Raw genomic sequence first — 19,332 nt, 5'->3', positions numbered from 1 at the left:
GCGCCCGCCCGCGCGCTCCGGCCTCGGCAGCTCGCTTCGTTCTGCTTGGACAAAAAGGGGGCTCTGGGGGGTTTTCCTGGGAGGGGGGTCGCTACGCTTGCTCTGCTTGTCCCATGTCCCCGGCCGGTCCCTTTGCAGGATGGCGGGTCTTTAAATGCCCTATGCGGCCGACCCCACTCGCTCGCAGCGCCCGGGGTGTCCCCGCGAGCGCTGGCGGGACGCGGTGCCCGGAGCGCTCCCGCGAGCACCGGATCCCTCCTGCCTCGGGCTCTCCCTGCTGTTGAGTCCCTCCGGCAGCCAACGCTGCTGCTCAGCGCCAAGGTGCCGCTTCAGGAGCTGCCTCCTGCGCGCGGAGCCGGACGGAGCAGCCGCCGCAGGGACTGTCGCCGCTGGAAAGCCCCGACCGAGCACACGGACCTGACCCGGCGCGAGCGGTCCTGCCGCCGGCTCCCTCCCCGGTACCGCACCAGCATCGCTGCCACCAAACCTGCAGCTCGGGCCCTTCGCGACCCCCTTCTTGCCCCATCAATGCCTATTTCCAGCCACCTATTTCCACCTTGGGAGCAGGGACGCTGCAACCGCAGCCGCTGCGCGCCGGGTTGGTGTCCATCTCCTCTCCAGGTGCCTCCACTGCTGGCCAAGGCGCGGATTTGCAAGGAGCCCCAGAGAGCAGCACACACCGTGAAGAGCAACCCCTGCTCCTGGCGCCTTTCGCTTCTCTGTGCAGATTTAGTTCTGCCGGTGCCAACGGCTCCGTTTGCTCTGCGCCTGCCATTGCAGGCAGAGATATTAGCGAGCAGAGGTCTAACTACCTGGCTTGCAGGCACTGCTGGGGAGCCGGACACCTAACGACTGCTAATATTTCATTGCAGGCACAGAAATGAAGCAGGGCAATTATTCACCAGTGCTAAATCACGCCCGCAAAATCAAAGACTGTGTCAAGACTTGAGAGAAAAAAAAGAAAAAGTAAAAATCAGGCTCTGGGAGGTGCGGGGCACTATCTGTCAAGCAGATGGAGCGCCCGACGCTACCAGGCAGCACGAGCGTGCCCAGCGCAAGTGGCACCCATAGGTCACCAGCCGCAGGGACAGCCATGGAGCGGGTCCCTGGGATAGTGACACTGGGAGGGGCTCCTGGTGGCCAGGACGGACTCCAGGGTGGCAGCAGCAGGAGCAAGAGCCCACGCTGGCCTGGGCAGACGCCAACACGGCGGGCGCAGGGCTCGCGCGAGGGAGGACGTGCGGCGAGGAGGAACCCTTAGATATAAACAACCCACTGGGGACCACGGAGCCCATCCCGGCTCCGAGAGCCTCTCCAAGGGACCAGCCTGGGGCCATTCCCACCTCCGCTCCTCGGCTAATCCCAACCTCCCGGCGGCGGCGGCGGGATGGGGGGGATGCAGGCGCAGCGAGCGGGGCCGGGGATCTCTATCGATGTTTCTATGGCAACATTTCTTTTTCTTCCCTTTCTTTGGAGCGTTCGCATCATCAATAAACATGCAGCGGTCAATGGCAGCCCGCGCGGCGCGGGGAGGGAGGCGAGGGAGCCGCAGAGCGGGGGCAGCGAGCGGGGGCAGGAAATCCCCAGCTCCGCGGCCACGGATCCGAGCCGGGAAAAGCGGCAGCGCCCGCGGCGGGGAGGAGGGCCCGGAGCTGCCGCGTGGCTGCCGCGGGGCCGCGTGTGTAACGGGGCCGTGACGGAAGCGCGCGGAGCCGCTGAATCCGCGGTCACAGCCGGGGCCTCCCAGGGCGCGGGCGGCACGTGGGGGCCATCCCCGTGGCCTCGCGCCTGGGGAGAGGGGAGGGCGCCGGGCTGAACGCGAGGCTGGAGCGGGGAGGCGAAGGGGGATCGCGGAGGAGCTGCCGGGCGCGCAGAGGCTGCTGCAGCCCCAGCGACACGCGGGCGGCCGCGGAGCCCAGCGCACACGGCCGCAGCACCCGGTTCCCGCTGCAACATCCCCATGTTGGCCCCCATACACACAATCACAGAGCGGTCGAGGCTGGAAGGCACCTCTGGAGATCACCTTGTCCAACCCCCTGCTCCAACAGGGACACCCAGAGCACGGGGTGGCATCCAGGCAGGTTTTGAAGATATCCAGGAAAGGAGCCTCCACAGCCTCTCTGGGCAGCCTGTGCCAGCGCTCTGGCACCCTCACAGCAAAGTTGTTCTTCCTCACACAGAGGTGGAACTGCCTGTGTTTTAATTTGTACCCATTACCCCTTGTCCTGCCACTGGCCGCCACCAAGCAGAGCCACTGTCACCTCGGCAGGGCCAGGGTGGGTGGCAGAGCCGCGCGCTCGAGGACACCAGCCGGAGGAGCTGCCCTGTCCCCGCTGCCAGGACGCGGCTTCGTTTTAAGGAGGCCAAAAACATCACCAGGGCTGAGCGAGCCGGGCGCTCCGAAGGCAAAGCCCCTCTCCGACGGGGACAGGGAGCTCCGCGCGCTTCCCGCTCCGCAGGCACGGCGGGATCGCTGTCGGAGCGCGGACAGGCTGTCACTTGGTGGCAGCTCATCTCCCGGCGCGGGGACGCGCTCCCGCACGGCTGGCAATGCCACGCGGGTGGCAGCACCTCTGCCTTTTGCCTTTTTTTTGCCCTTTTTTTCCTTTCTTTGGAAAACACTGACCACATTTTACACCTTGTGACAAGCAACTTCTCAGCAAAGCTGCTACCGAGGGGCGGGATGACATTAAGGGAAAACTTAAGAGCCAATGTTGTAATTTCCAAGACACACACACACACACAAAAACAAACCGAAAACACAAACACAGCTATTTTTCCCCCAGAGCATTCTCACTTTCAAGCTCAATAGCCTTGAAAATTGGAGCAATCAAACTGTTAAATGCATTGATCTGTTAAATCAACTCCAATAGCACCTGGCTAAACGTAGCCTTTAATCCCTCTTCCCCTTCCAATCCTGCGGATCCAGGGGCATTCCCCAGCCAGGTCACCCCTCCGCTGCCTTCCTGTGACACCAGACACTATTCCCTAAGGCAGCCGACGTGAGAACCATGAGGAATGTCTGCATTCAGCGACAGCTTAAGCTTCTCCATCTTCCCTCAGCCCACAGCTATTAATCATATTCAAGCCTTGGTGCTAGACATGTAAATCAAGCGCAGCCTGGACTTTGATTTTCGCCACGGGTCACTGTCACAAAACAGCCGCGAGCCCTTTACCACTGCGTGTGCATTTACAGACCACCACCAGCTTCAGCTAAACTAGCCAGGCGCTTGCTAAATGCAGGCCATTAATTAAATTTATAATTGCCAACAGCATCCTCCTGCTCTTCTTTCCATCCTCCCTATGCTAATTCGGAAGCTGCAATCGCAAAAGCAGCCTCCAGAGGAGCCTCGTTGTGCCCCTCCATGAGGAATCACCTCCCTGCACCAGCCCTGCCGTGTCCCCCCAGGGACTTGAGGAGCAGATTAAAGATTAGGTGACCTGGGTCCTAACCTCGCTCGTGGGGGAGCCACTGCATGACCTGGGGCCACCGCTCTCGCTTTGATCTGCTCTTTTATCTCCTTTATTTTTACTGCCTGTTTAGCATTTTTGTTATTCTAGGCAGAATCTGCCCCATTTTAGACATCGGTTGGTCCCAGTACTAAGTATCCCAGTGCTGTCCCTCCATTAGGATTTGCTGGAAAGGCCCAAGTGAGTCGAACACAGCAAGTAAAGACGGACTTCTGGGGATGTTACCTCCTTTTTTCAGACAGAAAAGCCGCACAAGGAGGGCGCTGCGGCCGCGCGGCCCGTGGGCATCGCAGCTGGGCAGGAGGCTCTTTGCTCATCGCGCTGGGGACGCTGCGACGGAGCGGGCAGGGAGCAGCCACGAGCGCTCGAGAAGAGGAGACCACAGGTCACGTCACAGCGGAGAGGGGAAAAAACCCCATGGCAGCTGAAACACAGAACACAAAACCAATTAATAGCAGCGTTTGAAGGAAAGCTTAAAGGTAAATCCATGATTTAAACCTCATTCGGGACAACAAAGTCTTTGCCTCAAAACAGGTGACAACAGGGCCTTTTTTTTTTGGCTATTTCTTTGCCTTCCTGGGTTTTCAAAGCTAGGTCAAAAGCATCTCGCAATTTGCTGCCGCCTGTTTGCGAGCAGCCCGCGGTCCCGGGAGGCCCGAGGAGCCACTGGAACAGGGAATGCCTCTTTTCAAGTGCAGCGCCTGGGGAGAGGTAACCGGCTTTGAAAAGCCTTGTTAACAGACAGACACAAGTTTTCCTCAACATTGATTTATTTTTAAATATACTACACAAGAGAGACTGGAATAAAAAAAAAAATGAATCAAAAAAAATGAAACACAGAGAAAGAGGAGGAAGAATTGAAAGTCACGTACAGAAACAATCTGTACTGGACCAAAATAAAGGGGAAACAACCCCCTTAAGTATCACAGAGATGAAGGACAGAGCTATTTACACACTGTATAAAAGACAAGTCTACAAAAGTGTGTAATAACAAGATACAAATGTATAATATAGTGGCACAATATGTTATCAAAGTAAAAACAGTACCTCCAGGAAAGAGACAGTCCAAGGATTTTTTTTCTTATATTTTTAAAGGCAGCCTGTGGCAGAAATGTGTATTTTCTTTTAAACATTTGTCATGTGTTAAGTCACGGCTGTTGGTGAGGGGAGAAGTGGCGTGAGCACACAAAGAAGTGAACTACTGTAAATCGTATACAAAAACAAACAGTTCCAAAGAGAAAATAATAAAATACAATTGAAGGCAATTAGTGTTTAAGATACACAATAGGGGTCACGAGAGTTACAGGGAGAACAGGACATAGAAAAATGTTTTCTCTGGTTTGGAACTGTTAAGAGGAGTTAAATTGCACTGTTAATAGCCCTAAACCTTGCCCTTTCACTATTATGGCAAGTCACAGTTAGTTCCCAGTCGTGTTGCAGGAGTTGGGAAGTTTCATGGCAGTGTCCTTGGGAGATGCCCCAGGAGAGGCATCCGCAGCCTTCACAGATCCTTGTTTGATGCTGGGTGGAACCACAGGGGCACGAAGGTTACTGAGGGTTTCACCCCAAAGAATTGGCAGTTTTTGCTCTTCAGTGAGGTTTAGCATTGGCACGGACAGGGAGGTGCCGCGGCCCCCCGCAGCACAGGGCTCTGCTCTGAGCCAAGGGTAGCTCTGCTGCAGCTCCTGGCTCTGCTCGTGGCTCCTCTGGAGCTCATAGCAGAGAAGCTGGTTGGAAATTCAAGCAGACAGACGGCTGCTCTTGCCCATCCACGATGTGCAAGCTCAGCTGAAACGGCCGCTCGAGGCACAGTGGAAGTTTGAGCTCATCCTGAACTATCTTTCCCTGCTGCAACTGCTCCCAGACGCGCTCTGCAGCCCTAAAGCCCAGCCCAGGCAATACCAGATCTCACAGGGAATGACACCAACATCTTTCCTCTTCAGACCTTCTCCCGGCTGTTACCGCTACCAAGAGAGACCCACAAACAGGCTCCGGTGTCACTACATTAGTGGGTGCTCTCTGCAAAGCTTTCCGCCCCGAGCAACTCATCTGGGCTCAACACCTCTATGGAACTGCTGAAAACACGGCTATGGAGGGCAGCAGGAGGAATCACAGGAAGGATTTGAGTAAACATCAGTTGTAGTGTTCTGTCCTTAAAAAGTTACACTAAAAATCCCCTCCCCACCACCCCTCCCCACCTCCCAAGCTCCCCATCAGTTGCATTTATGTCAATGTCCAACTCAGGCCAGGCTTATGTGCTGCAAATCCCCCAAGGAAAGCGGTGGGTATATTGCTATTCAAACACACATCCTTGCGTACAGCGGGGCAGAGAGGGAATGAAAACACAGTAGCAAGTCCTCCAGAGGAGGACAGCATCTCAGTGTCCACCAGTCTCACTTCAGTCCCAATGGCCTGTCCGGAACAATAAAATATTAATAAGAAGGCATGGTGTGACATCAGCATTTAGACTTGTAGTCCACAAGGCAAAAACTCCACAGATAAGACGATTGTGAGTATGTGATTCACAGGGAACCTGGCTTAAGAGGCTGGAAAGGGCCTCTTCAACACAGCCCTGCTCTTTGGAGCTGGGGCACCCAGTAACAGTCCGTGTCTTTTGCACACCCCTAACCCGAAGGCCCCAGTCCTTCGTCAGTCCATGCATGATGTTATTCTCTCCACAGTCGGCTTTGGCCCATTGTGATTTTTTTTTGTTGTTGTTTTTAAGCTCGGCTTCTGCTACCTCTGAACAATGTCACTGATTTCTTTCACAGAACTGAGCAGTTTGCTAAAGTCCTGGGTGGCTGCAGGACCGCTGCCAGCCGTGGCCGGGCAGATCTGAAGCTCCCGCAGGTTGTTCTCCAGCTTATTGATGGCCTCGCGGAAGGCAAATTTGTTCCTCATCTGCTGGATGGAGTCCACGTAGCTCACGCAGAAGGTGTAGAGGTTCTTGCCGGCCTCCAGGACGGCGCTGTGGCTTGCCATCTGCTCGGAGTTCTTGCTGATGGCGAGGCGCAGGGCCTCAGTGCTTTCCAGCACCACTCCTTTAGTGATGGTGCCGCTGGCAATCCTCTCCGGGGGCTGCCGGGTCTTCCGCAGCGACACCCTCGTGGATATGAGAGGGATGAAGGCTGTGGACGACGGCTGCTCCCCGCCCGGGGCGCAGGGGACAGACGAGGAGGCGGCAGCTGGGGCTGCCGTGCTCAGCAGGAGCTTGGTGGAGGACTGTGGCTTTGGTGCAGAGGGGATCCCCAGCTTCTTGACGCCTTCCCCCGACGGGTTGGGCTTGGCGGCATCGCCGCTCGCAGCGTCTGCAACCTGAGTCGACTGTTTGGGTTTAGGGCCGGACAGCACGTCAGCCGCTGCTTCATGGCTGGGGCTGTGGGATACTTTTCCAGGCTTGCCGATGGAGGACGAAGAGAGGGGAAGCGGAGGGGCTGGTTTCAGCTTCGATAACTTCCCTTTGTCCTTCCCTGCTGGCTCCGAGGTCTGCTTGAGCCTCCTCATTCGCGGCTCCTCAGCAGAGGCCTTGGTGGCACCTGCAAACCCGGCAGCGTTGGGTTTGGCAGCAGAACCTTGGTCCATCGTCACAGCGGTACCTAAGGCACTGGATTTGACTCCATCATCCTTGTGGAGCACGCTGGAGGAAGGGGGGGCAGCAGGCTGCCTACGGCCAAGTTTTGGTGTCAGAGTGGGAGGGCTGGAGCCGGGACTGGACTCTGCATCCTTGAACACGTCATCAGTGGTCTCCTCATTCCTCTTGAGCAGCCGTGGAGGAGGGGTCACCGTTCCCCTGGCAGCAGTGTCCGCCTTGGCCTCGTTCGCCCGCTTCCGAGGCAGCGCCGGCTTCTCGCTCTTGTGCCCGCCAAAGGTGGAGGAATCAAACTGGCGCCCCGTGGACTGCAAATCCCGAGGCAGCGTCACGGATTTCCACTCCGTGTCCTTCGCTCCATGGGGCACGCAGGAGGCTGAGCAGGAGCGCAAGAAACGCTTGCTGGAGTTGGAACCGCTCTCCTCGTCGCCGGCCGCTCCCCGGCCGCTGCTCATGGTGCTGGATTTCTTGCGTAAGTGCGGAGATAAAAACCCGGAGTTCCCAGCCACGACCCCGTTGGTGACGCCGGCGCCGTTGCTCGGGCTTGGAAATTTGGAGGGGTCAGCTGCGTCTGCAGGAGGGGCAATGAACGCTCCGTTGCCAGCATCCCTGCCCTCCTCGTCCCCGCCTGCCCGGCGGTCCGGGTGGCCGTCCATCTCTCTGAAGGAACTGCTCCTTTTGGGGGGAGTAGGGGCCGTCTTCTTCTTCTTCTTGATGAGGGCACTGAAGAGGTTGGGCTTTTTGTCTTTCGGAAGCAACCTCTCATCTTCATTCAGATTGCTTTCCATGGCCACTCTTTCCTTCCGTGGAAGCAAGGGAGAAATGGCAGGTTCGTGGTCCAGAGGGTCTGTAAGGGAACAGAAAAGCATCTACTGAGCTTTGCCTCGAGAGACAGAACAATCTGTTTTCCTCCTGCATCAAAGCACTGCAGCAGCACCAAAAAGGGGCAGGTGCTGTAAGCACAGAGGCAACCAGGAGCAAAGCAAGCGCAGGGGCACTGAAGCCTGGACTGAATGTCCCATCTTGCCTTCATTCATTTCTTAAGTGGTCTATATAGGATCCGGTTGCCAACCTACTCTCCCACTCGGTTTCTGATTTAAACAGCAACATACAAAGACAAAATGTTTATGTTTTCCCATCAACACACATGGACACTTGTCTAAACTTGACAGCACGAAGCAGATAAATATTAAGAGGCCTTTTCTTTAGTCCTTGTGCTGTTTCTGTCTCTGGAAGGGCTGAACCTCCCCAGTTAATAAGGCTTCTCTGTAACCCACCTCCGTCCCCAGGCTCCTTGCTCATTTAGATTCTGATGCTCAAAACCTCCTCGACTGACGTCATCCTTGCAGGGAATGGAAATAACTTTTTCCCAAGCAGAAATGAAGGCCCCCTCTGACAGCTGAGTACTCTGGTCGCCTCACTGCGAAGACAACCAGCCTCGTGGAACCGAGAGGAGCGGGTAACGTTCTCCATCCGCTCCACAAGGAATGTGGGGTGACCCCTTCTCCACTTACAAGAGGTATTTAAAAATGAATAGAGGTTTATAATAAATTCATACTGAGTCTTGAAGGTCCCTGTATTTGACTGACAGGAGGTCTCATTCCCAGGTCAGGCACTCAGATGGCTCTCTAATTCAAGAGAGGAATGCCTGCAGGGCAGCAGATACATTTACAGCTCGAGCAGGCAGTAAGAAGAGAGATGGAGCAGTCAGAGAGGGAAAGCAGGTCGCTTCTTAGTCACGTATCGGTGAACGTCACGTTAGCTGTGGGACTCTGCTGGAGGAGGGGGACCTTGGAGAGACCTAGCCGTGTACTTTGGGACACGCTTCTATCTGTGCTTAAACTAGTCACACGTGTCAACTAATGTTGAGCTGGACAACACAAGAGCTCCCAGAGCACTTTGGCCATGGCCTTTAACAAGTCAAGCAGCAGCTTTCACGGAGGATCTGCTTCCAGCCATAGGACTTGCTATGGAAACATTGACAATTAAAGGGGAAACTGTAATAAAACTTTAATGGGAGATATTTTCTTTGGTAATAAAAAGTGAAATAATTCTCAGCATAATGTTAAAATCATTTTATTCCTGCCGCACTTGAATCTCACAAAGCCCTTAAGTATTTCAAATGAAGTTATTTTACTTCAAAGCTTATAAAACTAGGCAATTACATTTCCTATATATGGCAGGCCAGATTTACTACCGGTCTTTAGCTACGTTGTATTAATTGGGTTATAACAAATAAATACAGGCAAACTGTGCTCATTTTTCATGACTTTTTCCTAAGGAATACTAGCCTCTCTGTATTTCCATTAGAAAATTAAGTTGCTGTTTATAAATCAGCATGTTTCCAAACCCTTCTATACATAACCCTCCTTTCTAAGTCACCCATACTAATATTTTCTCATTCCAATATTTTACATTTCTGCCTTTTTTTGCCATTTTTGTCTAGCAGCACTTTCATTACTGAAATACACAGTACTAAGTGGCTTTGCCATTACGCAGAAGACAGCAGTAATATGAGTGGCCGGTGAAGGCACCTTTAACAGGAGCTGGAAACAAGCCTGCAAAATTGTATTTTGTTTTACATTGTGATTTTCCAAATGAATTGGATACCAATATGCCCTCTACATTCAGTGTTTAGCCATGCCTTTCATTCTGAGATAATGAAAGCAACGTGCTTTAAGAAATTGATTGAGACTTTAATTTCACAGAAGATACTGTAAAAACCTCCGAGTCCCTTGCTGAAATTGTATTTGGTACCTGAAAAAAAAGTGACACTCCTCAGTGCTGCAAGCACAAACCTGGTGTGACGGCACAGTGAAGAAAGAAACCTCCCTTATGGGGCTTGCTAAACCTGAGCAATCGTCCTGCTTTAAATTATGCAGCGTGGTGCTGTAGAGAGGCCTGAACACAGCAGATTACGCAGCGCTCAGCTGCCGTGGGAGATCCCACTGATCCCCTACCAGGGAAGGGAATATGATCCGCGAGCTCTGCGCTCAGGCTCTGGTCTACAGGGAACTGCAGGCAACAGCTATTAAGTTAAAAGAACTTCTAGGGCTTTTCTAAGCAAAGGGACGTATAGCGTCAGTCTCGCAGGCAGCGAAGGATTCACACTCCTGGCTGCTGTGTGTTCCTATCTGGTCCCAAGATTAACAACCTATCTTTCTGCAAAAAAAAAAAAAAAAAAAGAATTTTCAAGCCAGGAAAGCAAACTCAGCAGTCTGTTGCCTGGAAACAGAATACTTATCCAGAAAGTCACCTGTCATTAGACACATCCTTTTCCAGGTGATGACCGAGAACTGGTCATATATTTTGTTTTCCTCTGTATCTCCTGAAGGAATAATGGCTTTAAATAAAACCTACCACATTCCCCCTGGCCGCGAGCATGTGTGATCTCCAAGCTCTCGTTGGTGTCTTTGCTTTCGGCAGCTCTCCTTGATGTTCGTGTTTTGGTTGGTAACTCTGGGGCTTGCAGAAAATTACTCACTACACTCCTCGTGCCCTTCTTTCCCAATTCCTTCTCCACCTCTGCAGCGTACAGAAGAAAAAAAAAAGTCACCATAATTAAAATAAGACACTATTGAGCTAAAATTCTCTAAAATAAGAAACTATTGAGCTGCTCTGAGTTAACAGAGCAAAGGAAAAGCAAACAGCACAAAGGTTCCTGAAGGCTTTAGGCCCTTTAAAATCATGTCTATATGCAGGAAAAGCGCACATGTAAATGCTTCTCTCTGCAATCTGCACAGTTTAAACCACGTAATACAATGTATGACTGAGTTTCACTGAAAAGCAGCCCAGGAAGTAGATAGCTCCTGCCTAAAAAGAGCTGCATGCAGAGTACAGGGTGCAGTAACTCCTTGTCCCAGCCCATAATCCTTGTTCCACCCCCATAACTGGCAAAGCAGAAGCCAGACCTACCATCCGATATGCTGGATTCCTGAAACATCGTTTCAAAGGCCTGATGGATCTCAGCAAACGAGGGCCTGTCTGAGGGGCTCCACTGCCAGCCTGAAAGAAAACCAGCAACGCTCAAAGGCTCCCGCCAGCCTCGCAGGCATCCAGGAGGAACGAGCTATCACAGCCCCCTTTTTATTAAATGGGCCAGATAAAATACCAATACAGAAACCTGATCTGCAGGGTGCTGGGTATCTACAGCCACCACCGAGCTGAAGGAACTGTAGGTGCTGAGCACCTCTGAGAAGGAAAAAAAAATTTAAAAAAGGATCACACTGTAAGTCACATATTAAAAGGCCACAGTGGAAGAGCAATACTCAGTCCCTTAAGAAGCCTAATGAAGCCCCTCCTTCATCCTCCGAGCCCAAGCTTTTCTTTAAATTGTCATAAAATGGGAGATAAAGAAAACACTGAGCTGAAAACCAAATCTCTCCCACAGGCCTATGCATTCCCAGTGGAAAGAGGAGCTGGTTTCACTGCGGTTTCTTCCTCCAGGCAAGGCAGTTCCAGGGAAGATGCAATGCCAGGCGGAACTGCAGAGGGTTCCTCGTGCCTTGCTGCACGGGACCAGACCCGGGCACTTTTACTGCATCTCTGCAGAGATGGAAGCAGCGTTTGCAGGGCTTCACAACACTCACATGCTCTCATGAGCTCGTAAACTTTCTCAGGACATCCTTCGGGGCGCTCCATGCGGTAATCTTTCTCCAGCAGCTCGTAGACCTGAGACAGGTCGATCCCGGGGTAGGGGGACATGCCGTACGTCGCGATCTCCCACAGCAGAACGCCGAAGGCTGCAGCCAAGAAATCAATAAGCTTTGTTTTCACCTTAAATTTGAGAGGATGTTTAGTGGGAACAGTCAGTAAACAGGGCTGAGCACTTAAACCAGCTCTAGGTGGCTCAGATCCCAAGCTCAACAGCAGCTTAAATGTTAAAGCAGCGTAACAAGCCTCTTCGTCAGCACAGACGAGCCTCCTGCGATATGACAGGGTAGAATTAGACTAATTTTCAATGTATCAGTTGTCTCAAACCTGAACGCCCCAAGATCCTTCAAGTCCTATTAAAGGCACAATTAAGAGACTTCACAGCGGATTAGCTGAAACTGTTTCCCCACTGCACTGCGGCCTCTCTGTCAACTCGACAGCCTCTCTCTCATCTGCAGCCTCTCCCCGATGTCTCACGTGCCGCAGCGGTTTTGGGGTGTCCTCTTTAAGCTGCAGCCTGATCTATAGGGGAAACCCGGGGCCTGTCAGCGGCTACAACAAGGCAAGAACAGGGTGAGATGTTTTGAGTGTGAGGAAAGCCCTATAGGAGGCACAGGGTGATTTCAGGAAGGTCCTTAGCACTAGCGAGGTGTTTGAGCCCCCAAGCTCGGCCGGGTGCAGCTCAACACCGAGGCCGGGCGACTGAGCCGGGCCCGAAGAGGAGCCCCGACGCCAGCTCCACAACCTGCAGTAATTAGTTCAGTCACCGTATTCTGTTCTTAACCTGAAGAGAAAGCGATTACAATTCCGCCTAAGTAAGGAAATCACATCGCATTACATGGTGACGCCACCAAGGGCGATTTGTGTTAGACATTTCCGCGCACGAGCGTTTGATTCCTGTCTCCAGGCAGCGAGGTGGAAGCGTCTAAGCTCTGGCACTAGCAGCAGAGGCTCTCGGGGACAGCCCCATCGCCCCCATCCCACCCCCAAGGCTCCTGCCCCGGCTCTAGGTGACCAACATTGGGCTAATCCTAAAGACACCCAGTCTTCCTTCCTGACCTTTTCTCCTCGAGTGCTTTACTGCTTAAACAGGGATCCCGGCAGCCACCACGGGACTAGGGCAGAGGCCTTGGGGACCCTGAGGGTGCTCCAGTCCCAGCGCCATCGCACGCCAACAGAAAGCAAAAAACAAATGATGGCAACGCACCCCTTGGCAAGCCGATTTGGGCCTTCCTTCCCCTCACCAAAACATTTCTTTTAGTCACCCTCCTAGCAATTCCTTCAACTAAACCCTTTTCTGTCCATTTTCCCAGAAACCCCCCAAAAGCTTCATTGCTGCTTCACTTGTGCCCGATGTTTTATACGCAGATCATCATCAGGGTAACATTTTCCAAGGGCCTTTGGGACCAAGTCCCACAAACCTCTATCTTATGCCACTGGGCACTTTTGAAAAATGTGACCAGCAGCTACGACAGAGATATAAAGTCAAAGAAAGGCTGATAAAAAGAACAACAAGATGGTTTTTGTGGTCAGATTCGATAGAATTTAACTCCACTTAGCTAAGCCCAGCCTTATCACCAGCACCTCAGGGCTCTTCAATAACGATTTGTCATCAAATTTTCTCGCTGCTTCTGCTCATCTCATTCTAAAGATTATTCTTTTAAAATGCAGAAAGACGAGCTTGGAGCTATCACTAGACAGATATACATAATTTTTTAAAGCATAAAATGAACCAGATCCTCACTTTCTTCCTGAAAGTACTTAGAAAGTTGCTGGCTGTATAACAGTATATTGCTTCACCGTTCTGTGCCAGAGCCCTATCAAGTCAGGAGTATTGGTGCCCTCCAGCCCCATTTCATACATTTCTATAAACATGACAACGTGCTTTATTTTCATACTTGCCAAGGATCACACGTATAGATTCTGGTCTGCACGTAGATAGCTCTGCACACATGGAGCCTCCCAGTCTATTTAAAAAGCTCAACATCCTCAGTTTTCCACTCAAGACTGACTTAGCTGAGATTAATTCCAGGCTCTGACACGCTTACAGCGCAGTATGGCTCAAACCAGGAACCATGATCTCCTGAAATGCTTCACAAATGCCCTTCCTTCACAGTCCTGGATTAATCCACACATGGAGATGCTTACCCCAGACATCGGATTTAATGGAGAACTTGTTGTAGGCCAGGCTTTCTGGGGCAGTCCACTTGATGGGGAATTTTGCTCCAGCATGGGCAGTGTACGTGTCACCCGTCATTAGCCTGCTCAGCCCAAAATCTGCCACCTTCACCAAGTGGTTCTCTCCTACAAGGCAGTTTCTGGCAGCAAGATCCCTAAAAACAAGAACAAAATCAGGCCATGAGAAGTGCTCATCATCTTGCTGTTAACAATAGCAAGGAGCCCTGCTGTCCCTGAAGAAACCTGGGCCAGCGGGTGATGTTTTTTTTGATCAGGGTTTACACAAAAATTATGTAGTTATGCGCGTATATGTAAGAGGGAATGTTATTTTCCATTCCTGCTTTCCAAGACTGCCATCCAAACTCTTTTTTTTTTTTTAATTTGAAATGAAAGCTCCAAGAAGCCCCCTCACTTTCAATAAAAGCTGCCACCCTCAGGATAAAAATAATATAAAGAAATGTCAGTGCTGAAGTTATCAATAGCCAAGGATGAGCACTGAATAAAAAAGTCTCAAGCTGCTTTTTCTCCCCACCTCTCTAATCCCAGTCACCTTCAACAACAAAAACACCCCTTGCCCTTGCTGCCCAGAGCTCCTCTTTGTGCAGTCCCTGTTCAGCCATCCCTTGTCACCTGCAGGTATCCTCCTCTTCCTCCTCCCTGGCATAGTATATCTTGTGACACAATTTTTTCATGACATACCTTTTTTTTTTTTTCTTCTCTTTTCTTTTTTAGTATCTGATCATATGGACCCCTCGGAGGCTGCCCCTATAAAGCAGCAACCCCAGCTGCCTTGCAAGCAGGAGATGTAGCTGCAGGACAGCTGGCTGTAAATGCCTTTTCTTATTAACCTTTCAATTAGAAGAAGCTTGAATGCTCAAACAGGAGAGTGTTTGGCCTTTTCAAAACTACTGTGGCTTCTGCTACCAGTACTTATCTGCTGAAAATAATGGGCAATAATTCAATTGAGCTTTTCCTCCAAATTTCCCCTGCCTCTACTACAGCAGGTGAGGGATGCACAAATCCCGTGTTGCCACCTCCCTGGCTCAGATGTGCTGCTAGTACCATCAGAAACACTGGATGAGTATAAATTGGTAAAGTGCAGGAATACTTTTACCCTAATATTAGGATTTGCTAAAAACACTTTTTTTCAGACTATGTTACAATGAATTAAAAATTGAATTTACCAGAGAGCTAGAGTGAGATATTCTTTAGATATGAGGTAGACTCTGCTTTTTCTTTCGCTTGATCTGCTCCATGTAGAACTAAAGGCCAAATAAATTTTCAGTGTTTTTCAATATGCCTTGTTATCAATGCTGATTACTACAACCTGCCTCTAAACAATAGCTCTTCTTCATAATCAAATTCCTCCTCCTCCATTAAATGAGGTCACAGCCCAGCATTTGAATCCATGGGTGTGAAATATGCCAACACTCTTAAATAATTGGGTGGGTGGGTGCGGGGGTAGCAGATAAGGAAAAACCCTATTTATTTGCAATAATCAGAAATAATAGGAAATGAAATGAACAGGAGAGCAGACAAACAGGATTCAAGCAAAACAGGTTTTAAAGTTCACTTCCTCCGGGCTGAGGGGATAAAATACTTTCAAGAGAGCAAATCAAAGGCTAGAAATTTTAATTTGCAGCACCATCATTCACTTTAGTGACTGACGGAAGCACTTAAACAGGGCTTTCATGCAGCAAAAGCAACGTCCTTCTGGGAGGACCACCTAGAACTTTACACACGATCTTCATATTTGTCTCTATGAGAAAACATGTGCTGATTTCCTCTGCCAGCTAATTGGGTAGGAAAGGTCACACCATGGCACAGAGAACATCTTGTATTTAACTCGGCAACTCTCAAACCTTTGTCCAGGATGTGTCATTATATTGCTGGGAGGCCATTTCTACAGACAAAGAATGCAAAGCTCCAGCCATAATTGCAGCTCACTTAAAGGTCAAAGTCTCTGAGACTTTAAGACTGCAAAGATGCTTATTAAAGTGAAATGCACAATCTGGACAACAGAGGAAAACAATCCCTACAGAGAGGATTAAAAAAAAAAAAAAGCTGGAACAAGAATGAACCCCATGACAAAAGGCACTAAGTGGGTGACTTTGCTGTGACCACCTGTACACATAGAAGAAACATCAGTCTACATGAGTTTTAAATAGTTCTTAGAACCAAGAAAGAGCAGTAGTTTATCCAGTCCAGTAAGAGCCTATTATTTTAGAAAGCATTTACATATAAAACTCCTGTCAAAAAAAGATGTAAGAACTGACAGTTCTTTGACCTGCATTTACTGAAAAGGTAAGAAAAATTATCCTGGCAAAAAAAGCAATGTGAACACCAGCCTACAGACAGGCTAACGTACTGTAGCAGAATACAACACACTGGAGTATTAAATGTAGGACACCTATCACATCTGAATTCAGTGCTGGGATAATCTGAAAGGCAGGGAAATAAATCAAAGGGGTTTTGGTGCTGGAGAGTGAGGCGTGCTCTGCGTCCTTCCTACCTGTGAATGAAGTTCTTCTTCTCCAGGTACTCCATGGCCGAGGAGATCTGAGTTGCCATGTAGAGCAGCACCACAGCGTTCACCTCCTGCCGGTTACACTCCCGCAGATAATCCAGCAGATTCCCGTAAGTCATGAACTCCGTGATGATGTAGAACGGAGGCTCCCGTGTGCACACCCCTAAGGACCAACATAAAGCTTGAATGTTGGAGAAGATCATTGTACCTTCAGGTTTTTTTTCCCTCAGGGCAATTTATAGTTCTAGAAGGTAGAAATACAGCACTTGTATATAGAATAAATTTTGCTTGGAATGGGCTAATAGACAGTTTTAATTTCCTGCTTAAGACTCTTGCAACTTAAATGTTAGGGAGAAGAGATCATTAAAAATCATGTATTACTGGTACAAATTGAGAATTTTGCCAGACAATAAGTGTCTGTATTTAAAGCCTTGGTACGGTAAGCAGCTTATCTGCTCCTTAACATCCATATCACTGCACAAGGGTTTAGTTCAAATCCCTCTGCTTGGTATTTATCACTTACCTAATAATTGCACCAAGTTCGGATGCTTGATCTCCTTCATTACTGCGGCTTCTTTCAAGAACTCTTCCACCTCCATGGTATCCTCCTGCAGAACAATAGGGAAGCATTAGCAAGGCCAGAGAGCACGAGAGAAGCGGATTTTTGTTTGAGAACAGAAAAAAACCCCACAAACTGACGATATAAAGCACAGCTCTTCCAAGGTAGTTTCTGCCTTTAGCTGCAATACAATGCCAGGGAGTTAGGAACAGTGTGGGGTTTTATTCTGTAGGATTTTTAAAAATAGATTTATTCTAACAGGAGTTCTGGGGTAAAAAAAGATCCATATCCCTTTCGTGCAGAAGCACTCAGGAGTTGCAAAGGGAAAGGCTAAATGTGCACCTGGCGGGAATAAAAAGGTAACATAAAAATCAGTAAGGGAAGAAACAAGAGGAAAAAAAAAGAGAGAGAGAAAAAGAAAGAAAAAATGGGAGTATAGATCACAATCAAATGCTTGAGCAACTGCTGAAATGCAGCCCCCCATTTTCACAGGGTATGGGCAAGAAGTGCCCACTGCCAGCCTGGGAAGCACGAGCGCTGGCAGCTCCCCTGGAACCGAAAGGCCAAGGATTCACGGGTTCCATTTCTGGCTTTTAGTGCCCGACCCGCGACGTAACCGTTGTGGGCAGATGTGTCACTACCTATTTGCTGAGCGCCATAAAGTTGCTTGGCACAACACAAGACTGAGGGAGATACAGTCTTGCTCAACAGACTTATATATTCTGCAACAAATAGACCCTAGATGGCCGGAAGGTCATTTCAAAGTGGTGCAAAAATATAGATCTATTTCTAAAGCAACGTTTCTTTCTATATCCATATTTTTTTCAGTGGTGGATTAATGTTGACAGCCTACATGGACGAAGTGTTTTAAGGAAGGATTGGAAAGGATTTACTGCTGCTGGTGAGAATGATAACAGAGGGCTGCTGCTGCCGTAAGATCCAGCCAGCATTTTGCTTTGCAGTTAGCAACAAGAACCTTTTTCAAACACTCTCATTCCATCATTTACTATTCGTTGCCAATTAGTTTGATTGGCAGCTGCAATTTTCTGAACGCTCCCTGTCAATTCTAATAGCCCAAAGGTCCTTGTGAGCAGAACTTTAAACCATTTTCTTTGGCAAACAAAAGTGGGTTAATGATCCAAGTTGCAAAATGACCCTAAACACGCACTTATCTCGTGTGTGCTATACAAACCTGACAGGTTTGCTCTGCATAGTTGCTCTATTGTTTTAAGTCTCCTACCTCTCGGTGATTAATTTAACAGAAGGAAAACATCCGCAAATTACTGTAACGATGATCTCCCTGCAAACACAGGCGCACGAAAAGGATCAAACTGATCCAGTTTCAATCTTTCCCTGTATAAAACCACAGAATAAGCAAAACGGTTCCAGCAATGCTTTGCTAGCAGAGAACAGGATCACACCTCAACTTAGACTTCAAGAAACTGCATCTAGGGACCACCAGGGTTGCTTGTGCCTAGCTTAAAATACAGGTTTCTGCATTCCAAAAGGAGGAAAAGGCCGTCCCTAATGCATGCAGCCTGGGTGTCTGAGCAGTGGCAAACGAGCCGAGAGGACCAGCTCACAACAGCTGAGCCATTAAGTTGCCCTCAGAGGAAAGAGGTTTTGGGAGCTGCCAAATGCAGCTGGATTTAGCCCAACCATGGGCAGCTCCCAAGGCTTCACCACCTTGGAAAGGTCCTTGCCTACCTGGTGTCCCCCTCAGTCACTACCAGGTGCAGAAGCACCAAGAGAGTCGTAGGGATGCACCAAGGAGCATCCCGACGGGAACAGCTCAGCGCCAACACAGCGACCAAGCTAAAGGCAGCTGCAAAACAGGACGTGCTGCTTCTGCTTCTCCTTTTTTTGTCTTCTTGTCTTCTGCATTGGCTGTGAGCTACATACAGACACCCCAGGGAAAACCGAACAGCAAACGGGCGTTCCTGAACATCGCTGCTCGCAGCGGCGCTGGGAGGTTTCTGGCTTCTGCTCTGCCTCTCCTTTATCCTTCTGATTCTGCACCTCAGCTGGATGGGCAAGGAACAAGAGACACAGCAATATTATTTTGTAAATATTCTCTCCAAGGAAAATGGAGAGACACATTTGAGTGTTTGAGAGGAAGCTGCCGAGGGCTTGTTTTCCCCTGTAGGACTGGAATAGAAAGGTGATTGCAAAATATTTCTCCAACCTTCGCAGAAAGCCATAATCCCACCTGTCAGGCAAGAGACTGATGGAGTTAAGGAAGGTGGATTATAAATCTACTTTTAATGACGGTTTTAGCGTGCATAATTTCAGGTTGATGTTTTTCCTCAAGACTCTTCTGGAGTATTTTGACATTTCCCAGTGGAACAGGCTGCT

The 19,332-nt window shown here is 49.8% G+C and overlaps 1 protein-coding gene across 2 annotated transcripts in view; it reads right to left on the bottom strand.

Moving 5' to 3' along the window:
- Window positions 1–6,183: 6,183 nt before the first annotated feature.
- ABL1 (ABL proto-oncogene 1, non-receptor tyrosine kinase) overlaps window positions 6,184–19,332 on the bottom strand; it is a 65,503-nt gene continuing 52,354 nt past the window's right edge. For both annotated transcript variants that reach the window (XM_088525276.1, XM_010211206.2), the window contains exons 5-11: window positions 16,942–17,026; window positions 16,404–16,581; window positions 13,862–14,046; window positions 11,650–11,802; window positions 10,976–11,065; window positions 10,421–10,585; window positions 6,184–7,907 (exon numbers count right to left, since the gene is read on the bottom strand). In XM_088525276.1, the coding sequence (XP_088381402.1) occupies window positions 6,208–7,907; window positions 10,421–10,585; window positions 10,976–11,065; window positions 11,650–11,802; window positions 13,862–14,046; window positions 16,404–16,581; window positions 16,942–17,026 (2,556 nt within the window). In that variant the 3' untranslated portion in view covers window positions 6,184–6,207. The remainder of the gene's footprint in view (window positions 7,908–10,420; window positions 10,586–10,975; window positions 11,066–11,649; window positions 11,803–13,861; window positions 14,047–16,403; window positions 16,582–16,941; window positions 17,027–19,332) is intronic.

The sequence above is a fragment of the Tinamus guttatus genome, unplaced genomic scaffold (assembly GCF_059628265.1).
Source record: "Tinamus guttatus ecotype Peru unplaced genomic scaffold, ASM5962826v1 Tinamus_guttatus_pri_ptg000226l, whole genome shotgun sequence".
Lineage (NCBI taxonomy): Eukaryota > Metazoa > Chordata > Aves > Tinamiformes > Tinamidae > Tinamus > Tinamus guttatus.
The sequence above is the reverse complement of the archived record's forward strand: the minus strand, read 5'-3'. Positions and strand labels throughout refer to the sequence as shown.